A 21,402-nucleotide genomic window follows, 5' to 3' on the forward strand; every position below is an offset into this window, starting at 1 on the left:
TTTCTGCGTTTTGAAATTAAAAACACAATTAATTTACAATTAATTTTTATCGAACATTTCTTTTCAAAAAATGTTTATGTAGAAAAATCACAATTTTAAGTCTTTCAAAAAATAACTTATTTTGACATTAAATTTCCCTTTATTATTTAGTTTGAGAAAAATTTATATCTTTCCATAAAAAAACTTACTAATTAAGAAAAAAAAACTTACTAATTAAGAACTCCCTAAAATTAAGAATTTTCTAAAGAAAATACTAAACAATATTTTTTTATATTTTACAATATTTTTCTCTAACTGGGACAAATTTTTTTTTGTACAAAATTTGAAACCATTTTTAATACTTTTAAAAATAATATTTTTTCTTGTGCGCTATAACGATTGTCGACGTTTTGATTGAATCTATCAATAATACTTTTCATTTACAGTACAAAATTTTCGCTTTTGATTATAATTAACATTTTTATAGTTAAATATAATTGTATATAATTACAAATATATAATTATTTTATAAAATATAATATAGAAAATACGTATAAGAAACCTAATTTTCTTTTTTCTAATATTACTGTTTGGTTTTTCAAACTGTACAGTTAATTCATTTTGATGAATTATTTCTTATTGTAAAAATAGAAAGATAATACTATAGTAAACTTTTTTCATACAGAAAAAAAGTATTCTGTATAAAAGTTTTTCTAAATTTTTTTTTCTAAATCTATTTTTTATTATATCGAATTGTAAATTTTTCCGAATTATCTTACGAAATTATATAAGAGAATTACTGAAAAACTTTTATGCAATTGCAAAAATCGATAGTTAAACGAGTATTAAAATCTGATAAAAAATTAAATCGACAAATATACAAAGAAAAAAAAATTATTTGATGCAAGTTAATTAAGTGCCTTAATTAATAAAAGCAAGTCTATTATCAAACAAAAGTTAATTTGTAATAAATAATTTTTATTTAAATCAAATAGTATTTGCTTCAAATATTTTTTACTTACGTTTTTCTTTACTTCAATTTATTTATTCAATTAATTTTATTGATTTATTTTAACTCTTTTACTAGAATTTCACTTATTTTTATTTTTCTTATCTTTCTATTTTCATTTTATTTACTATTAATTTAGTTGATTTATTTTTATTTAACTTATTAAAGAAAGAATTATTCGTTCAAATAAAATTTGATTTAAATAGAATTTTTCACTGAAGTATATATTTGATAATAGACAAAAAATCGTTTTTTGAATCAAATAAATTTTTTCTCATTGTATTTAATAATGAATATATAAAATGATTTCTTCGAAAAAAATGCGAAATATCCTTTTAAATTAATTTCATTTACCCTGAGACGAGAGATAAATATTTAAGTAGCATTCACACATTTTTAGTATCACACTCAATAGTTATATGATAGTTGATTTTATTTTTGTTCTTCAAATTATAATTTGATTCCATTCATTAAAAAAAATCAATCGAAACTTACTATTAATAACTTATCTATCATATAACTCGAATTTTTTTTATCAAAACAATAAAAAAAGTAACAATAAACTATTGTTAGTGAGCAATATGAATCATACTGACTGTAAGTAAAAAATAAATTAAAACTTTCTAATTGGTCGTGGAAGTTGACAAATAGCATTATGCACCGGCATTGACATCCAACCGGCTAAAGCAATTCCTATCGAATCAGCGAGTACAACAATCGAAAACGAAGTTTCACGATCTTCTGCAGGAATCTAAATTTAAAAATTGCACTTTCAATTATTTTATTTTAAATGTTTAAAAAAAATTATTTCCGCAAAAAATCTCTTTGAAAAAAAACTCTTAGGAAAAAATATATTTGGATAAAAAATCTCTTTCGAAAAAAATCGAAATCGTTTCAAAAGACAATAGAAAAATATTTCTTTGAAACCAAAATTTCTTCAGAGAAAAAATCTCCTTAGAAAAATATTAAAACAGTTTAATGCAAAAATTTAAAAGAAATGAAAAATTTTAACTAAATAATTGAAAGAAAAAATTATTATTCACTAATGATGAATATTTACACACCTGTCTTGAGATTTTGTAAAAAGTATTCACATATGCTCCACCACCTAAAAGTCCTTCCCACAAAACAATAGAAAAAACAATCCAAAAACTAGGCATATAATAGTATATGGATTCAAAAAGTAGAATAATCACGTTTATGAACTGAAAAAATAATAAATCCTTAGTCAACTATTTTCTATTATTAAAAATATAAACACTAATAAAATATTTTATACCAAAATTAGAAGCAAAGAAAAACTATCAAAAATTCACTAGTAAAATTCTTAACTGAAATCGAAATTTTCAGCATTAATAAAATATTTGTTTTTGCTAAAAAAAAATTTAATGATAAGAGACAAAAAAATTTCATTTCATCATTTTAGAGTCAACAAAATATGTTATCTACTTCATTATATACCTGTAAAACAGACATGATCCAAATTTTATTAAAAGTAAATAATACTGCTGATGATCTGGATATAAAAACACCAATTTGATAGTCAACCTGAAGCCATCGATACTGATCACTGGGACCCAACCACGAAATATTGTTAAACTCGATCAGTTCAAACTGTGGAGAAATAAATAAGTAGAAAAAATCTCTTTCGAAAAAAATAATAATAGCAAAAGTCGAAATCGTTTCACAAATCAATAGGAAAAAATCTCTTTGAAATCAAAATCTCTTCAGAAAAAAATCACCTTGAAAAAAATCACCTTGAAAAAAATCTCTATGGAATAAAAATCTCTTTAGAAAAAATCGAAATCATTTCATAAATCAGTACAATAAAATTTCCTTGAAATAAAAATCTATTTAGAAAAAAAATCACTGGAAAAAATCGAAATCATCTGATAAATCAGTAGAAAAAATCTCTTTAGAGAAAAACATCTCTTCCGAAAAAAATCGAAATCGTTTCATAAAACAGAAGAAAACAATCACTTTTAAAAGAAATCTCTTTAGAAAAAAATAAAAATCATTGCATGCAAATATTGCAAATACAAAAACCCAAAAAATTCGAACCAAATAATTAAAAGAATAAATTACCAAGCCTTGATTGATAAAGTATTCGAGCAAGTAGACTAAACCAAGAGGCAACATATATTTCAGCAAAGTCGGCACCAAACGTAATTTTTCCTTCAAACTCTTTTCCTGAACTTTAATTATTTGCTCTCGACTTCCAATACCACTTTTGTCTGACTGTACTGTTTCCTTCGGTATTTCTAAAATAATCCAAAATGCAATTCCCTCTAAAAATGGAATTATCAGCATTAATAAGAGTGTTTGTTTCGTGGACAACCAAATTTTCAGACATGCATACGAAACAGCACCAAATATTCCTGCACCCCCAGTTCCTGACGACCAGCAAGTTATCACATGTCTAAAAATTAATATTTTCACATTAAAATTATATTGCGAAAAAGAAAAAAAAATAATATTCATTAAAAATTAATTGTTCTTTACTTATTGAATCGATTGCAATAAGCAATTAATGTTAGTTCTCCTAATCCAGAAGAAATTGACGTGAGAACAATTCCCAATATTATAATTATGCTCGTTTCACCCAAGCCGACCAATAGGAAACCGGCAATTGAACACAATATACAGGCAAGAACGCGAGTACTGAAAAATTTTATTAATTACCCACTGCACAAAAATATGTAATGTTAATTGGATAATTATAATTCTGCTTCTCACTCTGATTCTGCATCTAATTCTAATTCTACTTCTAATTCTAATTCTGCATCTACTTCTAATTCTGCTTCCAATTCTAATTCAACTTTCAATTTTCATTCTAATTCTAAATTTGCTTCTAATTCTAATTCTGCTTTTAATTTTAATTCCAATTCTAATTCTAATTCTGCTTCTAATTATAATTCAGTTTTTAATTTTAATTCTAATTATGCATCTAATTCTAATTCAGCTTCTACTTCTAATTCTGCTTTTAATTTGAATTCCAATTCTAATTCTACTTCTAATTATAATTCAGTTTTTAATTTTAATTCTAATTATGCATCTAATTTTAATTCAGCTTCTAATTCTAATTCTAATTCTGCTTCTAATTTTACTTCTAATTATAATTCTGCTTTTAATTCTAATTCTGCTTCCAATTCTAATTCTAATTAGATAATAATCTAATTCTAATTTTGATTCTAATTATAATTCTGCTTTTAATTTTAATTCCAATTCCAATTCTAATTCTAATTCTGCCTCTACTTCTAATTATAATTCAGCTTTTAATTTTATTTCTAATTATGCATCTAATTCTAATTCAGCTTCTAATTCTAATTCACCTTTAAATTAAAATTCTAATTCTAATTCTGCTTCTAATTCTAATTCTGCTTTTAATTCTAATTTTGCGTCTAATTCTGATTCTGCTTTTAATTCTACTTTTTTACATAACAAAATAAAATAGATTTTCTCAAAATTTTCCTTTATTTCCAAATCGAAATAAAACGTTTCGTTCTATTTTATGAGTCAATAAAAAATTTGAAAGTAAACAAATGGAAAATTTGTCTTCTGAATTTACTTTTGAAAATTACTTCCTGAAACATAAGACTCACATGCTTCAAAACTAATTGGAAAAATTATCTAAAGGAAACTATAATACACAACTAATTATACATTTAAGTTTCTTTAAAATATACAAAAATTAATTGTCAACATTCTGAAAATATTTGGGCTCTTTTAAACTGACTAAATATGACAAGTCAGAATTTAATTATACAAAAAAGATATTTTAATTTAATTTAATTTGCTATTAATTTACTTTAATTTATTTTAATTAAATTTTATGAATTCACTTTTCTTTTATTAATTTTTTTATTTATTTATCTACTTATAGACGGGCCAATCTCGTCAAATTAAATTTTAATTTAATTAAATTTATTTTTTAACTCATGAGTGAATTTTTTTTAGCAATATAATAATAATAATAATAAAGTTGCAAACAAGGTTAAAAGAATACTTACTTAACAAAGTATGGCACAAATGGAAAAATTAACTTAACTATCAAACATGGTAATATATCAGCTAAAAGTATAGCTCCAGTTGAGATAGTATTGCAGTGCCTATACGTTTCACTTGTGCTATTATCCCATGTATTTTTTGGCGGTTCATCATTTTTGTGCTATTGAAAAAAAAAAATTTGAACGAAAAATTAATTTTCAACATAAATTATTTTTTTATATTATCAAAAATTTAACAAACATTCAATATTGTATTGAAAATATAAGCACTTTAGTCTAAGATTTATTATTTACTCTAATTTAAAAAACTTTATTTACTATTCTTTAAAAAATATTTCTATATCTCTAGAAAATTTTCCAATAATCGTTTACTTGCCTTTAATAAATATTTTTTGCTACAAATAATTAATGAATTAATTAAAAATTTCCTTCAAGTACAAAAATGATTGGTTGAACAGAAATTTCATTTATTAAAACTGGAAACTTGTGTAATTTTCTTTTTTTAATTTAATACTTTTTCATTTTTCATCTTTATTAAATTTTTAATTATTTACATTATTTAATATAATTTTTCATTTCATATTTATTTACTTCATTTATTACATTATTTATTAATTTTTCACTTCCTTCCGCATAGCATTGTTTAAAATTTAATTACTTTTTTATATTTATTCTCAAATATTTTGGTATTTATTTAATAATTTTTTATATATTTATTAAACCATTAGTCTACCAACGAAGTATTTCAATCAAATAAACTTTTTCTTCAAGTTTTATATTTTTTTTTCACATGATCCCTGAGATTAGTGATTATTAGAAATTAACATTCCTTAGATAGTGAAATAATGTGACTATATGAATGTCTATCAGACACAATAAGATTTTTATCATCAAAAAATTTCAAAAATTCTTTTTTTCAGTTACTTTTTTTCTCATTGAAAATAAATTATGCAATAAAAATAATATTATCCTTCAAAAATGTATCCATGACCCAACCATTTTGCAAACAGTTACAAGTAAAACTCTCGATGAATATTAATTACCTCACTATATAGATTTATGTTCAACATTACGAAAAACTAAACAAAACTCATTTTTTAAATTTAAAATGAAACCATAAAAATTCTTTTCTAAACTATAAAAAAATATTTCTTTTTAGATTTAAACAAATTTTTTTAATTTTTATAAACAACATTTTTGTAAGTGGAAAAAATTAAAAAGAATTTTTCAAAAATTGTTAAAACCAAAAAAAGAACCAAAAACAACAATGAAAAAAATTTATTTGATTCAAATAAACGATTACTTGCCTATTATCAAATAAATATTTGTTTGTATCAAATAAATATTTATTTGTTTCAAATAAATATTTATTTATATCAAATGAATATTTTTTTGAGTCAATTAAATAGTAGGGGAATGTAGTCAAGGTTGGCCTACTGTCTAGGTAGGACACTCGCGTTTTTTTGTCAAGTTCACTAGCACCACCTACGCGCATTTTTGTCGAAGCTTGTCTTAGTGAAACCTAACTTTTTGTTCAATTACATTTTCGGAAAATCGAAAATTGTGTTTTCTGTGACGTCGGTACAAAAAAAGCTCAAAAAAAGTTTTGTGCATAATGTGAAAAACCATTAATAAAAGATAAAAAACAAATTGAATCGTCAAGGCAAGTATGCAGAAAATTTGTGGGACTCATGGTTGAAAGGAAAACAAAGTAGAAAATCGAATCCCGAAACGTATTTCTTTATGGTTACAACAATTCGGTAATGTTACTTACTGTCAAGGTCGGCCACTATGTGTTTAAAATGCGCAAAGTTGAGGACGAGCTACTTCATTTGCAAAAACTGCAATTCTGTATAACTCATAATATAATTGATCATCTTATTAATATTTTTATTTAATTTTATTAATATTTTAGTGCAAAACTTTTTTTTATTTATATTTATTTTTTTATATTGTTTATTGTTATTATTTTGTTATTTCATTAAGTTACAAACTGTAAACAATAAAGAATCAATTTTCCGTAACTCCAAACATGTTATTTTATTTTTTAACGATTAATGCCCTTTGAATTTTAAACATGGCCGACCTTGACTGTAATGGCCAACCTGGACTACAAAATTTTTTTTTTTTAAATCTTTATAACTTTTTCATTTTTAAACCTGTCAATTTACTTTGTACAGAAAAAATGTTCCTATTAAACAGGACTTTCCAACCATATACTTCAATTGTCCAAATTCATTTTTAAAAAAAAGTTATAAACAAAAGTCAAAAAGGTGGCCGACCTAGACTATGTTCCCCTATTTTTATCATATACTGAAATCAATAATTAATTTTGATTCAAACATAGTTTATTTGAATTAAATCAAAATTATGTGAATTAATTAAATATTTATTTGATATTACACAAGTAATCGGTTATTTAAAACGAATAAATTTTTTTTTCAGCGAATAATACAAAAATAAAAATAAAATAACCACCAAGAAAACTTACATCAAATCGTTCTCTGAGAATATCGTGAGCAGCACTGAGCATAACAACGTATCCATAATTATTGCACAATCCCAAAATCCAAAATGCCACCAAATTTCTTATTTTATTCGCTTTCTCCCCATCATTTCTTTCCACGTCTTTTATATCCGACAATTTCAATTCACCTTTAGCCATCACAAAAAATAATTACTCTAAAAAAAGAAAATAGTTATTCTAGAAAGAAAAACAAATTTTTGTACTCTTTTTAAAATATTGGGAAAATTTTTATTATGATTTTTCTGTTTATAATTTTCCATATAAAAAGAAATATTTTCAAACAATCGCGAGACCTGCTTGTTTGTAAATGTTCGCGCGATAACTACCGATAAAATAAGACAATACACGTTTAATATTTAAAAGCTGTCAATCTAAAGAAGAAAAAAAATTTTAATATATTTGCATGTTCATTATTATTTACAAAAAAAAAACATTGTGTCGTAAACACTTTTTTTAACTATTATTTTTAATTTAATTGTATAAAATAATATGAAAGTCATAAAAATAACAATAATAATAATAGCAACGGTAACAATTAGAATAAAAATAATAATAATAATAATAATAATAAATTATTATTATTATTTTTATTATTAATTGAATAATAATGACTATATTAAGAAAAGCCATAATAATTATTGTTATATTTAAATATTAATTATTAGAATTGTATTAATTATTATTATAATTATAAAAATTATTTTTATCAGCACACGAATCAAATTTATATTTATATTCCCATTTCATTAACACTTACAATAATTTCTAGTTATACCTTGATATTTATTTTATTAAATACTTATCTTATTTGACAATGAAAATCAAGAGAAAAAAAGGAAAATAAAGGAAACTTACATTTTCTCAATAACTCGTTTCGAAAATCCTGTATTTAATAAATCACTGATTTTGTGTTGATTCAATAATCACTTCGTGGAAAATTATTCATATCTTCTTTTTCTTGAATTTTCTATACGAATTCATTCGCTTCGTTTAGCGAGAACGATTGTCACAATACGAAGGTAACAAGTAAACTGAAGGCAAATGACGGGAATGTTAATGAACACCGCTGATACAATTTACGTGGGACTCTTAATGTACAAATTGCTAATGAACTTTTAATAGATATTTCTTTCAAATTTTTAAATCTCCTTTTTTTCATATGTGTAACAGAAAAAAAAATGTTAAAATTGTTACAAAAAAATGAAAAAAAAAAAAATAATAAAGAACGATGTTGTAACCTGCAGATAAGAAGAAATAATAATTATTTGGAGGCTCGTCTTTTATTAACCAATCAACGCTTGAGCCGGAAGCACGTGCCTCTATTTTCTATTGGTTGTATTCAGAGTATAAATTGACAAGTGGATTGTCATTTTATTTGAATTAACTTGAGATATCTCTTCAAGTAAATAAAATAATTAAAAATTTTATCTTATTTTAATATATTCTTAATTAAAATGATGAGAAAAATACTTGTTTTATTCCCTGTTGTTTGAGGAAAATTTCCTTTTTTATTATTTTCTCGTAAACAAAACTTGTTTCGTTAAAAAAAAAAATTCAAAAAAACAAAAAAATATTTTATCATTATTAAATACACCTGTTATAAAATGAAGCAATATATTTGTTAAATAAAAAAAGTGACAAAGAACTTATTTCGATGATTTTAATTTTTATCTATTATTGACATATCCCAAAAGATTTTTGTTGCAAAAGTTAATTTTTTTGTGCACGCATTTTATTGGCCAAAAATTAATTTATTAAAAAATACTATAAAATTCAGTACCCTAAATAAATTATCATTTAATTTACAGTAAATTGTTAATTTTCTTGGCACGTATTTTATTGACTAACGAAAACTAATGAATGCTTTAAAAAAATTAAAAACCTTAAATTTAAAAAATTTGAGTTAATTTTCAATGCTATATTTAAATTTAATATTATTTAAACTTTAAAGTCAATTTTATATTTACAGTTTCATTTTTTTTTCTAAATAAATTAAATTTTAATTGAAATTTTATCACGTTATTGAGCGTGATAACAATAATAATAATCGTTTAACATCATACGATATTAAAACGCATCAATTTATGATCAATTGAAAGAAAATGGAGTCGTCGTCATCATCATCATATCATAGAATAAAATATCTATTTCCAGAATCTTGAATCGAACGATTCTCTAATGTTAAAGGTTTCATTTTAAAATACCAATCGCCTGATAATATTTTCCCCCAGATTACCTCCAGAAGTTTCAATCTTAATTATCTTGATATGAAGAGTTAACTTTCAGCCCTCTGTTTAATCAGAATTTATTAAAGTTCATTCAAAAAATAAAAAAAGAGAAAAGAAAACTTATTTTAATTTACGTGTAGACAATAATAATTGCGGATAATAGTAAATATTGCTTCTCGATTAATTAATTGCGACATGAGCCGTAAATGAAAACGTTTTAAAACAATTAATTTTTTTTTCTGTAAATTACCCAACAGAGGATAATTAAAAACAAAAAAAAGGAATAAAAAAAAAGGTTGATTGACTTTAATCAACTGTATCAACTCTATTAATGTTCATTTAATAAAATAAAATTTTTTTATTACTGTATGAAAATTATTAAAGTTTAAAATAAGTAACTAATAATAATCAACTTTAATAAAATAACTAAAACCATTTTTGACAATTAATTTCTTAATAATTAATATTTCTAAATTCTAATACATTTTTACGTCAGTAAAGTTTATAAAGTTTATGTTCAACGATTATAAGAAAAAAAGTATTTTTCCACAAGGAAAACAATGGAAATATTTGTTTATACTTTTTTTTTACTTTGATTTTAATTATTAATGAGATGAATATTTTGCTTTGAAACTATAAACTTCAATTAAAAACTAAAATTAAATTAAATTATCGAACTTCATAATTCATTTTTAATGAATTTCAATTTAAATAATTTCAGTTAACCTAAATCAACGTAAATTTATAATTAACTCACAAAATTAAAAATTACCATTTTACCCAATTACTTAATAAACTGAATCTATTTCTTCAAAATCCGAGGTAAAAAAATTTACGAATAATTTAAATTACACTAATTACGTTAAACTATGTGAATAAAATTTCACGCTATCAATTTTCAAATCAATGATATTAATTTTAGACACTGATAAAATTCAAGTTTAAAATCTTATCTTTTCCATCTACTGTACACTAATTGAAAAGGTCAGAAGAACAAAAGTAAATCTATTCATACAAATTCTTTTGCACAGTTTACAATACAATTCCCAAAATAAATATTTCTATAGGTCTGAGAGAGAGAATATTTTGTCATAATCGATTTCCATGGTTCTCGAGAAAAATATATCGTCATCTCATTAAGAAAACAATGGGTTCTTAAATATTTTAAACTAAACAACTCATTTTCAACAAAAATTAATTATTTTTTAATTATTTTCATTTTAATTTTCTTTACTCCGAAAACAAGAACTCAAGTTTGTGAAAATCTTTTAATTTTTAAAAAACTTAATTATATATGTGAAAAATGTAATTAACTCACATGAAAATATATAATTGACTGGTGCTATTAAATATTAAAAAATTATTTAAATTATATGAAAAAAATGTCTAGAAAATTGTAAAATTCCAAATTTAAATAAAAATGCGCCTTTTTTATCCGTTTCCATTTTTTAAAGAAAAATGTGACATGGATAAAAATTTTAACGAAAACATGACCGTATGGAAATTACACGTGAACAAAACTAAGGTAAGAAGTATTAAATTTGCAATTAATTTAGATTAGATAAATTAAAAATTCAAATAGGCGATTGTGACTATCAAGTGAAGATAAAAAGGATTTCTTCTTCACTCAGTACATCAGTCGATATACGAATTTGAAAAGAAATCATTGAAAAGATTCATAAAAATTAAACTTTGTAATTTATATAACAAAGTTATGCTAAATATTAATAAACTCGATGTTTATATTAACTATTTAAATAATTTTTAATTATTTATTCAAGTCGCAAGTTTATATTAATACTAAATAATATTATATTATTCTAAAATAATAACAAAAAACTAACAAAATAGTAAATAATATTAAAAAATTGTATACTAAAATAATGATAAAAAAAATTGTTGCAAAATTTTTCAAAAAACGTTAATGCAAAAAGTCATTTTATCGATTATAAGTAACAAAAATTTCAAATGATACTACAGTGTAAGTCGACAGTGGGTAATATATCGACAAGTATTAATTAAAATTTTCCCAACATTTTTTTAAATAATTCCAATGTTCTGTTAAACAAAAACACTTAAAAGATTTTTAATAAGCAAAAAATACTCGAAATGAAAATTTCCAAAATTAACTTTAAAAAAAATTGTCAACCGGTGAAAATAATTATAAAAAGAGTAAAAATAATTTTAAAAAATAAAAAGAAATTCTCTTTAAAAAATTATAAAACAATTTTTTATAAATAAATTCTTTTTTTACAAATTTTTTTAACTTGTTTCTTTTTTGCAAAAAAATGCAATTCTCTTAAAATTTACATCAGCCAAAGAAATTAAAAGACATGGAAGAAAAACTAAAAACCACTATTATTTCAATCTTAAAATATAAAAAAAAAACATGCCAGTATTAATATTAAAAAAAATTCTATGTACAGAAATACCTTCAAGTATTTATACACCACAATAAAAAAACCAACAAAAATTTTCACACAATTTTACCCAAAAGCGTACATAAAATAAATTAACAATTCCAATAATTCTCACCTGAATTCTTGAAAATTAAATTACAAAAATTAGAGAAACGCCGAAAAATTAGTTAAAAATAAAAATTTTTAATTTAGACTATTTTTCCATGATATATTTGATTATTTGCACGCGTTTACAACGTGTGTACACAAGACTAAACACTCTTAAAATAAGGTATTCTTCTCTTCTTACTCAGCGAACGACCAACAGAGGGAAGCAGTTACTTTCAGCAGAAATTTATTCCCCAATTTTCTACTCCCATAAAAACACTCAGGCTTCTTCAGCTCACCTGATAAAATTGCTTCACTTTAGTGCTCCACAATTCCACATTCCTCAATAACTACCTTCAAATTATTATTCGAGTCAAAAAATATTCAACGGCAGAAATTATTCGCACAATTATCCTTCATTTTATGTAAAACAATTTTTTTTTTATTTATTTATGGGTTAATTTCTATTTTTATTTATGCAAAACATTTTCTTTATTTAATTGTCTTCAGTTTCTATTTATATTTATTAGAAACATTTTTTTTACTTATTTATTTTTAATCTCTAATATTTTTATCTATTTATTTTTATTTCCAGTTATTTATTATTTATTGAATTTTATTCCCAGATAATTTTTATTTATTTATGGAATTTTATTTTTAGTTATTTTTATTTATTTATTGAATTTTATTTCTATTTATTTATTTTCATTATCATTTTTCTACTTATAGATTATTTTTTAATATTAATATATTCACTCTAAGAAACTTCTAACTACTTTTTTGTTTTTTCCTTCTGCTCTATAATTTATCTAATATTTTATTTTTTTATTCAATTTTTTTTATTTTTTCTATGATTTATAGTTATTTTATTGTTTATTTAACATTTTTTTAATTCATTATTCATTCATTAAATAATTAATTACTTTCCTCTACTAATAATATCTTAATAAAACCTTGGAAAAAAATTTCATTTACGGGGATTCGAACCTTTGCAACTGCCTTGAAACTAGTGCAATGCTTTAACGCATTCAGCTACATCCTAGTGATTTATTTCAGATATAATTTTCTGCACTAAAAGTGGAACTCTTTTTTTAATGTTCATTTAAAGATGCTTTAACAACATGGATCATAAGCGACTGTTAATAATTAATATTAACAATTAGGAAATGAATTCTAATCCTAATATAAAATTTTATACTTGTTACTAATTGTTGATAATTTTATTATTGTAAATAAATTTACGACTGAATAAAACAGGAAATAATTAAAAACAAAAATTAAGAAATTAAATTACTATTTAATAATTTTATTATTAATAACATTAATCTTAATATATACTGAAATCTGATTAAAATAAATAAATAAATAAATATTGTCATTAAATTGTTATCGTTATTAAATATTAAATATTATTCATCATTATTATTAATTATTATTGTTAATTATTATTTATAACATTAAAATAAAATAATTAAACAAAAATCAAAAACTTTCAATTGTACAAAAAACCGTCCAAAATAAACTTTGAATAAACAAACAAAAACTTGAATTTTTATTAAAAAAACAACAAATTTTTGAAATTTTAAATTTTCAAAGAAAGGCCAGTTGAGCATATGGATCATTAAAATCATTCTATAGAATAAAAATAATCAGGACATTCATTAAAAAATTTTTGAAATATAGTTTTGAAAAGACTGAGAGAGGAAAAAAATTCCCATCCTAAAAACGGGGAAATGTAAAAAATGATTGATTTCATCGGCTCGTGGCTATTTTTTCCGAAAGATCGAATGAAAAGTAAATTTAAAAAAGTGCTTTTCAGAGAGAAGGCCGTGGTCAATTGAGTGCCCAGCTGCCCAAATGTCCATCTGTCCTATTACCCTCCCAGTTTACTGACCGAACCTAACAACGCAAAATCGATCTGTCGGATCACTGTCGCGATTATGTTTCACGTTAGCAAACTCCAACCTTTTGTTAATCCAAATGATTAAAAAAATGAGAAGTTTTTCTAAATTTTCTCCCCATTCCGGAATCTTAATCCATTTGAGATGAAAATATATTCTTCAAAAAAAATTTCATTCTATTCAAAAAATGATCAATGCAATCTGTAATTTTTACTTTCTTTAATTTTTGTATTTTATTAATTTCTGTATTTTGTTTATTTCTATGTTTCAAATAATTCTTTATTTTATATTTCTATATTTTATTTATTTTTGTATTTTAAAAATTTCAATATTTTATATGTTTATGTATTTTACATATTTCTATATTTTATATATTTTTGTAATTTATTTATTTATGTATTTAAAATTTTTCTATATTTTAAATATTTCCGTATTTTCCATATTTCTGTATTTGATATATTTTTATATTTTATATATTTCTGTATTTCATTTCCCTAAAGTTTCAAACATTAAAATAAACGAAACCATTTTCCCCTTTGAATATTTTGAAAAATGAATGCCTATAGAAAAGAAAATTAATTAAAATGAAACATTTGTTTAGTTAACAATTAATACATATTTTTAAAATACAAGAAAATTTTTTTATAAAGAAACTAAAAGTAAAAGAAGTAAAAAAATACCGTCGTTCATTTCAACGTTCAAAACTTTAGGAACATTATATTTTACATATTTCTATATTTTATATATGTATTTCTTGTATAATTTCCTCTCACGGAAAATTATTTAAATTTAAAACAAAAAATCAAAAATATTTCCAAGTGAGTTCAAGATGCTTTCGTGAATTGTTAATCAGCCGAAGATTATCAGATTTAAAAAATTTTTCCGTAACCCATTAAAATAATCTCTTGAATTTAAATCATTTTTCATTCATTAAGAATAAAAAATTAGCGGATAAACTATTTATATTATTAATTATTTTTAATTTTAAATTCGTAAAATTTAAACAAAATTTTCATTTTTTTTAAATTAATAATACGCTGATAAAAAATTTTTTAATCCAAAAATAAATAGCCAACCAAAAAAATATATTTGATTCAAACATATTTGATAATTGAATTAAACGTAATTTTTATTGAATCAAACTTATTATGTATTGAATCAAAATTATTATGTTTAATTCAAAAATAATTTTTGGTTGACTGTACAGAAAAGATAATTATGTTTAATTCAAAAATAATTTCTTGTTGACTGTACAGAAAACATAATTATGTTTGATTCAAGTAAATTATTTTCTCAGTGTAATAATGATAACAAAAATTAATTTAAAAAAGTAAATCAAAAATGAAATTATCAAAAATAAATAAATATAATAAATTTAAAAAAATGAATTTCCTAGTTAAATTAAATTTAATTGAGTAAAATTTAAATTTCCTAGTTAATTTTATTTAACTTTATTTTATTAATAAATATAAATATTTATTAAAGTAAAGATTTCCTTTTTTCTTGTGGCATAATGGCTTATATAATATAATATAATATTTAAGCCATTAGGCCACAAGAAAGAAGGAAATCTTTAATTTATTATACTTGGCTTAAAATGAAAAAGGAGTTATACACTCCATATACTATAAATATTTATTAATAATTCATTTATATTTAATTTCAGTCAATTTTAACCCATACGAAATAATTTTTTTTCGTCACAAAACTACAATAGGAAATTTAATTTAAATAATTCAGGGGTTATGTTTTTTTATTCCGTGAAAATCGCTTTCTTTTCCTGTTTTATATGGGGATTTGTATATAGTTTAACAAGTTGTTAAGATACGCGCGTGCATCTTGAAGTCTGCACGCAAGAGAGGTGCGTTTTGTCGGTGGTTACAGGTAGACGAAAATTGTATTCGATCAAAAATCCCCGTCCCTCGACAAACTATACATAATTTAAAAGCAAACGAGGCAAATTAGGCCTCAAGCTGCTGCATTCAATGGACTAGTGTACGTTACGCTTCGCGGCCTTCCAACTTTCCGCGCACTTGTCACGCGATTTCGTATAATATTGATAACGATAATGTCATTCTTGGAGCAGCATCGTTTCGATAAATTTATTGACAATAAAAACTTAAAAAAATAGTTGCCTCCCAATAATGTATATATTATGCTCAATACTTTCTTCTTCCATTCTCTATATCACGTATGCAAATAAGATATAGTTATAAGAAAACTTCCTGAATCAAATTTTTATTCAACAAACTTTCAGTCCCTTTTTATGCGATACAATTTTCGAAAATTAAATAAAAATCAAATAAAAATATTGAAATTTCCCGTTTAATTTAAATAACAAAATTTTTTTATTATTTGCGCTCCGAAAAAAAAAATCTTCGCCTTTTGAATATCTCTCTTTGGAGCGCGACAAATTAAATTGAAAAATAAATTTCGACATTAAAAAATAAGAAACATATTTCATTAGCAAATGTAATGAAACATTTTTCAATTGAAAGTGAATATAAAATATTTATTGTCCACAGAAAATAAATGACCGTATGAAAAACGTTAACAGCGCTTTGCCTTTTGATAAATGTGATTTAAAGAAAAACTCCATCTAATTCAATGCAAGTTCCATTATTGTAGACGAGAAAGAAAACTAAAAGTTTAATTTATCAATTTTCCTACATTTTTCGATGAAGCATTCATCATAATACCCTCTTTTTTGATAAAACTTTCATTTTCGAATGTTATAAAAAAAAAGTTTTCTCTATTCAAAAGCAAAATATTACCGACATAAAAAGAAAAATTTCCTCAATTCAATTTTTCTATTAAACATTTTCCCCTTCTTTCAACATTATCTTAAGTTTGACGATTTTATCGCAAAAACTAATTCATAAATTCTGAACTAAATTCTAAATTTCCTGACAAAATAATAAAAATATAAATTCTGATTAAAAAGGAAAAATAAAATAAAATATTCAGAATCTTAATAATTTATTTTTGTAATACGTGACGCAATATTGCTGCTGAAATTTTTAATTCGATGAAGAAATAAATCAATTTCATACTAACAACACTGCAAAAAAAATGTAATAAAAATTGGTGACAAACGTGAATTAAATATTCAAAAATAATAATTCCAAAAAGAAAATTTTCAATGAATTGAAAATAAAAAATAAAATTTAAAATAAAAAATTCTAAAAAACAAGTGAAAATGAATTGAAAACAAAAATGTTTTCCTTCAAATAACGCGTAAAAAATAAATATTCCAATAACAATAAGAAAAAAACGTCATTAAAATTAATCAATATTGTCATTCAGACTAATCGAAAATACAATGCTTAATCTTGAAACGTGATTAAGTCAACGTAACGAGAACGATGTTTAATCTGCAATTGAACATCGAATAAGAAAATTATACCTTATCGTCTCTATATATTTAGAAATTATTAACCACACCGCTATTTAAATGAGTGCCATAGGTGGGGATATAAATTCCAACTGACCGGTAAACTTTAATCCCCATCCATCTCTTTTCATGATGTGCACACATTCATGTATATATATATGTATATATAATACATAAAGTACACTTTTCCCTCTACCCTCTTTGATACATTCTCCCACTTCACTTTTACTTTTACCTCGTCCCTCATTCGAACTTTAACTACCCTTATTTTCCTTCGAACTCCGATGCCAGCGGGAGAAATGTATGAACGGGAGCGAAACTTTCCTCGCAAAATGCCTTCAACACTACGAAGGAGAAAAAAAATAGTTTATAGGGCGCATACATAAATATATATAAAAGTGTGAATATTTCTCAACAAGAGACAAAATGTGTTGCAGGTGTGCATTATTGCGCAAATAAATGATAATATTTCCCCTCTCTTTTTTCTAATTCAGAAGATTCTTTATTTAAGGAAAACGATTTTTTTTTTACTATTTTCTATACTAATACTTCTATACTAATACTTTTTATACTAATAGTTTTATACTAATACTTTGTATACTAATATTTTTTATACTAATACTTTTTATAGGTACTAAATTACTAATATTTGTTATACAAAAATATATAATAAAGAAGTAAATTATAATAAATATTATCAACTTAAATACGAAATTTTCAATTGAATTTGTAATCAGCAATTAAAAAAACACACCAGTTAAACGAGAAAACAAGTCTCGGACTCACGCGACTATTGATAATTTTGACACGTTTTTCACTATATCTAACTATTTAACTACTATTTTTATAAATAAGTTACTAATGACAATTATTTCATTAAAAAATACACTAATTTCTTAGACTGAGGTTTTAAATATTGATTAATTTTGTAAAGAAATTACAATGCTCGAACCAGTTACTGACAAAAATATAACCAGTCCGAGTCAAATAAGACTCAAAGTTATTCTCATCATTTTAGTTCGTTTATTATTTTTTAAAATTTTTAACTAAAATTTTTCTTTGTATTAATTATTTTTATTTTTTAATAATGTTTGAAACAGTTCTTTGAAAATTTTCAAATCAATTTGTTTTTCAATTTGTTTACAAATTTCAATTATTCGTAAATTCTTCAATTAAATATATATTAGAAAATAAAAACTTCAAATAATTCCAAAAAAAAAATCAATTAAACTTTTTCAAAAAAATTAACAAGATTATTAAATATTTGAGAATAATTTTATTATTTATAAGGATAATTAAAATTTTGACAAGAATTTCATTAAAATTTTTGAAAGTAATTGAATTTTGGAGAATAATTTTAATATTTATAAAAATAAAATTGAAATTTTGACGATATTTTAAAAATTTTTTAAAATAATTGAATTTTGGTCAAGAATTTTATTATACTTTTGAAAATAATTGAATTTCTGCAATCATTTGTAACTTCTCCAAAATTCAAATGTTTCTAAAAATTCATGCTACAATGATCTTAATATATTTTAACTGAAATTCATTTTTAAATAAATTTTTATTAGAAAATTCTATACGAATTCAATTATTTAAATACAGAAGTAAATAATTTATTGAATAACTGAATGTTTCTTAAGATTGACTTCTCATAAAAAATTTTATCAAAAATATTCAAATTATTGAATTATTTTGACGAATTTTAATAAAATTTTGAAGAACACTTACATTTTTCGAGGAATTGGATTAAAATTGTATTAAAAATAATTTAAATTCCGCGATTAGTTTTATTGTTTACGAAAATAATTAAATTCCTAAAAAAAAATTATTATTTATGAAAATAATTAAATCCCTGTTAAAATTTTTAATATTTATGAAAATAATGGAATCATTGCGAAGAAATTTATTAAAAAGTTCTAAATAATAGAATTCCAGTGAAATTTTTATTTTTTTTTGAAAATAATTAAATGTTCGCGTAGAATTTTACTAAATTTTTTTTAAATAATTGAATTCTTTTGGAAAATTTTATTAAAATAGTAGATAGGTATTGAAAATCATTGAGTTGAGGAAAATTTTTGAAAATAATTGAAATTTTGCCAAGAATTTTATTATTTATAAAGATAATTAAAATTTTGACGAGAATTTTTTTAAATTTGTGAACTTAACTGAATTTTTGCATGATTATTTTCCAGAGATTATATTTAAAAAAATTTAAAACTAAACTCTAACAAATTTTTCAGATTTGAATACATGAATTTTAAATAATTAAAAATCTTTTTTTAACTCTCTTTAAAAAAATCGTTGTCATCTGATTTTTGTAAATTTATGATATATAGAAAAAGTTAAAACACTCTAACTCAAAAATATATTTTGAAAAAAATTTTAAACTTCAGGGAAATAAAATAAATATCTTGTAAAAGTATTTTACAGTCTAACTTTAGTAGTTTTATAGTTTAACTAGTATTCTAAAAGTCTAGCTCAAAAATACATTTTGAAAAAAATTTTAAACTGCAGAGAAAGAAAATAAATATCCTGTAAAAGTATTTTATAATTTCGGGATAAAATGCTCCAAAGTGAAATTTTGATACACGAAACACAAAAATTCAAAACAATGATGTAACAATAGATAGGAAAAAGTCAAAAACAGTTCTAAAAAAATGAAGTAATTCTTCGCAGTAAGAGTTATTAACTAAAAAAAATTTCTAAATATAATTTTTTTTATTGTAGATAAATATAAATAAATTGGATAAAGTTTACAAAGTTTAAAATCAACAATTAAAAAAAAGAAATATTTTACACAAATAATAAAATTCTTGTTTCCAAATTTTTCTGATTAAAATAGTTGATCAGAAAAATATTTTACAAATTTTCCAAACAAAAATAATACAAAATTTGTTTAAAAAAATATGTCTTCTTCTAAATCGTTGATTATAAACGTAGAATATTGGAATCAATAGATAAATATATATTAAAAAATCATTAAGCAACAAATAATTTTTTTTCTCTAAAAAGAAATGTCTCTAAAATTTTTAGCGTTCGATCAAATAAACGAAATTTATTTACTTATTAATTCAAGTTCTATTAGTCTAATAATGCGACAGGTACTAAAAATTTATTTTTTGAAATTCCAAAATAACTAACATTTTGGATAACATTCAACATAAAATAAACAGTGTCAACGCAGTCAGTAATTTTTCAAATTATTTCAATCGAAAGATCACTTCGTTCATTTGAGTATTCAAAACATTTGGACATTTCAATGTTGAACTCGTCAGAAATGAGAAACAAGAAGAAAATTTTACAAATAAACAAAAATTTTCCAACTTTTCACAAATTTTATATAAAACGAAATTTTTTTCCCCCTTCACACGCAACGATGATTGGCATAAATTTTTGTTTTCCTCCACTCTGTTAATTATATATAGGAACATCATTAATAATTTTCTAATTATAAAAACGCATACAGGTGAGTAATTATCGAACATCAGTTGAACAACAAAATACAAAAGACGAATAAAATGTATAGAAAATCGTATATATACGAAAAAAGGACAAAAGATAATCGAGTTACTTATATTGATGGATCGATGGAGCGAACGGTTCAACGACATCTCATTCTGGTAAAACACGTGGCAGTGGATGTATAATTTATCTATGACCGTTTGCGTGCTTTGTAAAATTTTGCTAGTTATATATAACTCACTAGAATCAATATATAGCATCCCCCTCCAGACTTGTTTATTTCCAATGCGTCTTTCGATTTCTGTTTTTCATAATTTATTCCATATATATGTTAGGCTCAAAAGCCGAAAACGGCCAATGGCCGGAAAAAACAGCCAAACCT

General features: G+C 22.6%; 1 protein-coding gene across 3 annotated transcripts; it reads right to left on the bottom strand.

Annotated features, from left to right (window-relative positions):
* Positions 1 to 1,403: 1,403 nt before the first annotated feature.
* LOC122504413 (battenin) lies at positions 1,404 to 12,433 on the bottom strand. Of its 3 annotated transcripts, none has more exons than XM_043615521.1 (8): positions 12,286 to 12,433; positions 7,487 to 7,677; positions 4,999 to 5,156; positions 3,491 to 3,649; positions 3,074 to 3,407; positions 2,450 to 2,602; positions 2,053 to 2,193; positions 1,404 to 1,739 (listed from the first exon to the last, which is right to left on the bottom strand). In XM_043615521.1, exons 2-8 carry the CDS (start codon positions 7,658 to 7,660, stop codon positions 1,602 to 1,604), a joined length of 1,257 nt encoding a protein of 418 aa, XP_043471456.1. In that variant the 5' UTR covers positions 7,661 to 7,677; positions 12,286 to 12,433; the 3' UTR covers positions 1,404 to 1,601. The 3 variants fall into 3 exon arrangements, with proteins under 3 accessions (XP_043471456.1, XP_043471454.1, XP_043471457.1); XM_043615519.1 differs by lacking the exon at positions 12,286 to 12,433 and adding an exon at positions 8,378 to 8,730; XM_043615522.1 differs by lacking the exons at positions 3,491 to 3,649; positions 12,286 to 12,433 and adding an exon at positions 8,378 to 8,733.
* Positions 12,434 to 21,402: the final 8,969 nt, after the last annotated feature.

This window comes from Leptopilina heterotoma, unplaced genomic scaffold (assembly GCF_015476425.1).
Source record: "Leptopilina heterotoma isolate Lh14 unplaced genomic scaffold, ASM1547642v1 Lhet_297, whole genome shotgun sequence".
Classification (NCBI taxonomy): Eukaryota; Metazoa; Arthropoda; class Insecta; order Hymenoptera; family Figitidae; genus Leptopilina; species Leptopilina heterotoma.